General features: G+C 46.2%; 2 protein-coding genes across 2 annotated transcripts in view; both read right to left on the bottom strand.

Annotated features, from left to right (window-relative positions):
- Window positions 1-206: 206 nt before the first annotated feature.
- LOC115193052 (translation initiation factor IF-2-like) lies at window positions 207-2,575 on the bottom strand. The gene is made up of 4 exons (XM_029752035.1): window positions 2,554-2,575; window positions 1,899-2,484; window positions 1,461-1,816; window positions 207-1,130 (listed from the first exon to the last, which is right to left on the bottom strand). Exons 1-4 carry the CDS (start codon window positions 2,573-2,575, stop codon window positions 1,096-1,098), a joined length of 999 nt encoding a protein of 332 aa, XP_029607895.1. The 3' UTR covers window positions 207-1,095.
- A 384-nt stretch (window positions 2,576-2,959) lies between these two features.
- LOC115192652 (plexin-B2) overlaps window positions 2,960-5,486 on the bottom strand; it is a 192,887-nt gene continuing 190,360 nt past the window's right edge. The window contains exons 33-37 of the mRNA XM_029751406.1: window positions 4,872-5,019; window positions 4,500-4,564; window positions 4,285-4,360; window positions 3,742-3,816; window positions 2,960-3,321 (exon numbers count right to left, since the gene is read on the bottom strand). Of these exons, the coding sequence (XP_029607266.1) occupies window positions 3,217-3,321; window positions 3,742-3,816; window positions 4,285-4,360; window positions 4,500-4,564; window positions 4,872-5,019 (469 nt within the window). The 3' untranslated portion in view covers window positions 2,960-3,216. The remainder of the gene's footprint in view (window positions 3,322-3,741; window positions 3,817-4,284; window positions 4,361-4,499; window positions 4,565-4,871; window positions 5,020-5,486) is intronic.

Raw genomic sequence — 5,486 nt, forward strand, 5'->3', positions numbered from 1 at the left:
CTGTTAATTTAAATGTTTAACACTTTTGTAGTTACTACATGATTCCATATATGCTATTTCATAGTTTTGATGTCTTCACTATTATTCAACAATGTAGAAAATAGTAAAAATAAAGAAAAACCCTGGAATGAGTAGGTGTGTCCAAACTTTTGACTGGCACTATACATAATTAACCTGACTTGTGACACATCACACCAACGATGGCGCATGTTGTAAAAATCATTATTAATTTAAAAGTGTACGATTTCAATTTAGTAGAAGCTTACAAAATGGGATATTAATAGTAATTTGGCATAGAATAAGGATCCACAAAACACTATGAACAACTTGTAACATCATGGTCATATTACTTAGTAAGTTAGCTACTATAATATATCTGCTGTCATATTATTTATATTTCCTTCTCAGTATATTTTCACTCAAGTACTAAAGTATTGCTGCTTCACTACTGTAGATGAAATGGTAAACAACATATTCTATAAAGTAAAACACATGAATCGGAGATTAATGACATCCCAATGTCTTGTGTCTAAAAAATGTTATGTTATTGCAGGATGTATGCTTGACTGGCTACAGAGTAAAATGTAATTCACCTGACTTAAAATGTAATTTAATGCTATTCAAAATATTTTAAATGATTTGGGAGATATTTAGCTTAAAAAAAATAAAACATAAACTGGAGGTCAAAACTAACTGAGGTTCCAGTGGAATATATGAGAATGTACTCCAACAAGGGGAAATAGCTTTGTTATGGATCTTTGAGTGTGAGGGCGAATTGGCAACCAAACCCTGCTATCGAGCTATGAAGCATGTGAATCAAAATAAAAATACAATTAAAACTGATAATTTGGAAAATCACTAGTCGGCCTGTCACAAGTCGGCCTGTCACAAGTCGACCTGTCACTAGTCGGCCTGTCACTAGTCTGTCACTAGTCGGCCTGTCACTAGTCGGCCTGTCACTAGTCGGCCTGTCACAATGTCGACCTGTCACTAGTCGGCCTGTCACTAGTCGGCCTGTCACTAGTCGGCCTGTCACTAGTCGGCCTGTCACAAGTCGACCTGTCACTAGTCGGCCTGTCACTAGTCTGTCACAAGTCAACCTGTCACAAGTCGGCCTGTCACTAGTCGGCCTGTCACTAGTCGGCCTGTCACAAGTCGACCTGTCACTAGTCGGCCTGTCACTAGTCGGCCTGTCAATAGTCGGCCTGTCACTAGTCGGCCTGTCACTAGTCGGCCTGTCAATAGTCGGCCTGTCACAAGTCAACCTGTCACTAGTCGGCCTGTCACTAGTCAACCTGTCACTAGTCGGCCTGTCACTAGTCGGCCTGTCACTAGTCGGCCTGTCACTAGTCAACCTGTCACTAGTCGGCCTGTCACTAGTCGGCCTGTCACTAGTCGGCCTGTCACTAGTCGGCCTGTCACTAGTCGGCCTGTCACTAGTCAATCTGTCACTAGTCGGCCTGTCACTAGTCGGCCTGTCAATAGTCGGCCTGTCACTAGTCGGCCTGTCACTAGTCGGCCTGTCACTAGTCGGCCTGTCACTAGTCGGCCTGTCACTAGTCTGTCACAAGTCAACCTGTCACAAGTCGGCCTGTCACTAGTCGGCCTGTCACTAGTCGGCCTGTCACAAGTCGACCTGTCACTAGTCGGCCTGTCACTAGTCGGCCTGTCAATAGTCGGCCTGTCACTAGTCGGCCTGTCACTAGTCGGCCTGTCAATAGTCGGCCTGTCACAAGTCAACCTGTCACTAGTCGGCCTGTCACTAGTCAACCTGTCACTAGTCGGCCTGTCACTAGTCGGCCTGTCACTAGTCGGCCTGTCACTAGTCTGTCACAAGTCAACCTGTCACAAGTCGGCCTGTCACTAGTCGGCCTGTCACTAGTCTGTCACAAGTCAACCTGTCACAAGTCGGCCTGTCACTAGTCGGCCTGTCACTAGTCGGCCTGTCACAAGTCGACCTGTCACTAGTCGGCCTGTCACTAGTCGGCCTGTCAATAGTCGGCCTGTCACTAGTCGGCCTGTCACTAGTCGGCCTGTCAATAGTCGGCCTGTCACAAGTCAACCTGTCACTAGTCGGCCTGTCACTAGTCAACCTGTCACTAGTCGGCCTGTCACTAGTCGGCCTGTCACTAGTCGGCCTGTCACTAGTCGGCCTGTCACTAGTCGGCCTGTCACTAGTCAACCTGTCACTAGTCGGCCTGTCACTAGTCGGCCTGTCACTAGTCGGCCTGTCACTAGTCGGCCTGTCACTAGTCGGCCTGTCACTAGTCGGCCTGTCACTAGTCAACCTGTCACTAGTCAACCTGTCACTAGTCGGCCTGTCACTAGTCGGCCTGTCACTAGTCGGCCTGTCACTAGTCGGCCTGTCACTAGTCGGCCTGTCACTAGTCGGCCTGTCACTAGTCGGCCTGTCACTAGTCGGCCTGTCATTTCCAAGAAGAGCCTGTGTATAGTTAGCCTGACCGTTTGGTCTGTGTAGAGGAGCTCAGTGGGAGAACGGGCTCCTGTGTGTCAGTGACTAGTGGAGATTAACATAACAGATATGGCATCCACCCTCTGGCCTGACAGTGGGCATTCCGTTCACACACACATCCACACCCAAACCCACATCCACACACTGGCTATAGAAACACAATACACACCACAAGGCAGTCCATTTTAAAAGATAATTTCTCCTTATAAAGCTTTCCGCATAAAGACTGCACAATAAAAAAAATATAATACAATTCTTACAACTTTTCTAGACAGGATGAAATTGAACATCTGATTATCTCTTTGTGCCAAGCAGTGTTCAACACAGGGGCTTATTTCCCGGGGCTGGCCCCCTGTTGCATTGTGGGAACAGCCAGAGTGAGTGTTAAGGACCAATTATTTCAGTTTGGCAAGTGGACTTAATTTAAGGCATTCCTACAGTATGATGAGATGTGTAACCCATCATCATCTCTCTGTCTTTGCTTCATTGGTCCTATTCTGTTCCACTCTGCAGACTCTGATCTGTCTTTGTTTCATTGGTCCTATTCTGTTCCACTCTGCAGACTCTGATCTGTCCCACATTCTGTGCCTGCTGGGTTGAAGGTGTCAACATCAAGGCCTTGCGGGACCCCTTTCTCTGTTTCTTTCTCCTCCGCCAGGATAAATAAGCCCCTGTGGACACTGGTGGCACGGTACCATCTCCCTCCATCCCTCCCTCTCTGTCTCCCTGGCTCCTCCAGTGGGTTAGAGGTCTGTCACTTTGTTTTCAAGGGCGGCTGCTATCCGCTGAAGCCGCAGGGTGAGCTGTTTACTCTGGGCTGCCGGGTCCTCATCTAGGGACTGGATGATCTGTAGAGAGATGGGGAGAGAGGGAGGGGGGAGGGAGAGACAGAAAAAGATTGAGATAGGGGGAGAAGAGACAGAGAGGTAGAGAGACAGAGGTAGAGAGAGCGGGAGACAGAGAGAGAGAGAGGGATACAGAGCGAGAGAGAGAGAGAGAGAGCGAGCACTGTCATTAGATCACCAGTCAGGGCATACTGGACCACTGTTGGAACGACCACTCTAAGAAAAACAACCATTGCATGGCTTCAAGTACTAAGGGAGGAAGCTTAAAAAATCAATTCCCTGAGCAATTTCCCATTTCAAGTAAACTACCACAGAACTACTTTCAATTAAAAGTCCTTGTAATTGCGCTAACGATTAGAAAATATGACCCAGCAGTGCTGTGGGAGCACTTCTGCCTGGAATGTAAAGTGAATGGCCTCTTACCCCGTCGTAGTATTTGCTGGCGTACTGGTAGAGCTGATGCAGAGCCACTTGCGTGTTGAGTTTGTCTGTATGAGTCTGGAGGACACAACATAGGATTCAGAGATTCTTACAGACAGGCTCGACTAACTTTGACGAACTTTATAAAATGTTACCTTCACTAACATTTCAAATGGTGCACCACTGAGATAGATTAAGAGACCACTGCAAAATTATCAGTTTCTCTGGTTTTACTATTTATTAGGTATGCGTTTGGGGAAAATTAAAAATTTGGTGCAATTCTACAAATTACTGACAACATTTCTCCCAAATTCCAAATAAAAATATTGTCATTTAGAGCATTTATTTGCAGAAAATGACAACTGGTGAAAATAACTAAAAAGATGCAGTGTAACGGAAAAAGGTTGGGAACCACTGCTCTACATGGTACACTACTTTTGACCAGCGCTCTATGGGCCCTGGTCAAAAGTAGTGCACTACATAGGGAGTAGGGTGCCAATTGGGATGCCGCCATAGATCGAGGGCAGAGAGAAAGGTTTTCCTTACCCGAGACACCTCTGCCAGATGAGTGTTCATGTCCTGGTCGCTGACTGATACCATCTGTCTGATGCCCTTGTAGTAACTAAACACAGACAGATAGAGATAAGATCATAATCACTATACATTACATATTGACAGGCCTCTGCCGACAATGTACCAGCATTGTAGGCAAGAATCAAAATACATTGATCAGGTCATTGGGAACTTCTGCCGATACGTACTCATCGACCATCTTCTTGTAGGTGGAGATCTCCTTTGCATAGAGTAGTTTGTTACTTGGAGAGTCCTGGTAGAGATAGGAGAGAATAGACAATATGATAATTATAATACTGTTCTCTTATCTGTTACCTTACAGAGGTAAACAACTATCAATAGATTTTGACCTCCTCATCACCTGCCTCCTCCCCCTCCCTCTCCTCCTCCTTCGGCTCCCTCTTCCTCCCTGTCTCCTCCTCCTCCCTCCTCCTCCTCCCTTTCTCTTCATCCTCCCTATCTCCTCCTCCTTTCCTCCTCCCTTTCCTCTTCCTTCTGCTCCCTCCTCCTCCCTCTCTCTTCCTCCTCCCTCTCCTCCTCCTCCCCCCTTCTGGACTCACTCGGCTGAGTTTGTGCTCTGTCTTGGTGCAGGCGTCCATGAAGGTCTGAGCGATGACGGACAGCGAGGCATCCACCACCTCTGTCACGTGGACGTCGAAGGTGAAGTGAGGGTTCTTCAGGATGTTCACCCAGAACCTCAGAGGCAAGCTGGTGGAGGAGACAATAATTACTATCAGCTATCTATCTACTACAGTGTCAACACATCTGTCACACCAAATAATTCATTCATTTGTGATTGAATGTCATGTTTAGTATCACCAAGGTACTATTAGTGGTACATGTACAGCACTAGTAGTACTTCTATTAGTGGTACATGTACAGCACTAGTAGTACTTCTATTAGTGGTACATGTACAGCACTAGTAGTACTTCTATTAGTGGTACATGTACAGCACTAGTAGTACTTCTATTAGTGGTACATGTACAGCACTAGTAGTACTTCTATTAGTGGTACATGTACAGCACTAGTAGTACTTCTATTAGTGGTACATGTACAGCACTAGTAGTACTTCTATTAGTGGTACATGTACAGCACTAGTAGTACTTCTATTAGCGGGACATGTCAGGTTGACTACTCCTGACGGTTGACTTTCATATTTTCACCATTCAGTGGAA

Source organism: Salmo trutta, chromosome 4 (genome assembly GCF_901001165.1).
Source record: "Salmo trutta chromosome 4, fSalTru1.1, whole genome shotgun sequence".
NCBI lineage: Eukaryota > Metazoa > Chordata > Actinopteri > Salmoniformes > Salmonidae > Salmo > Salmo trutta.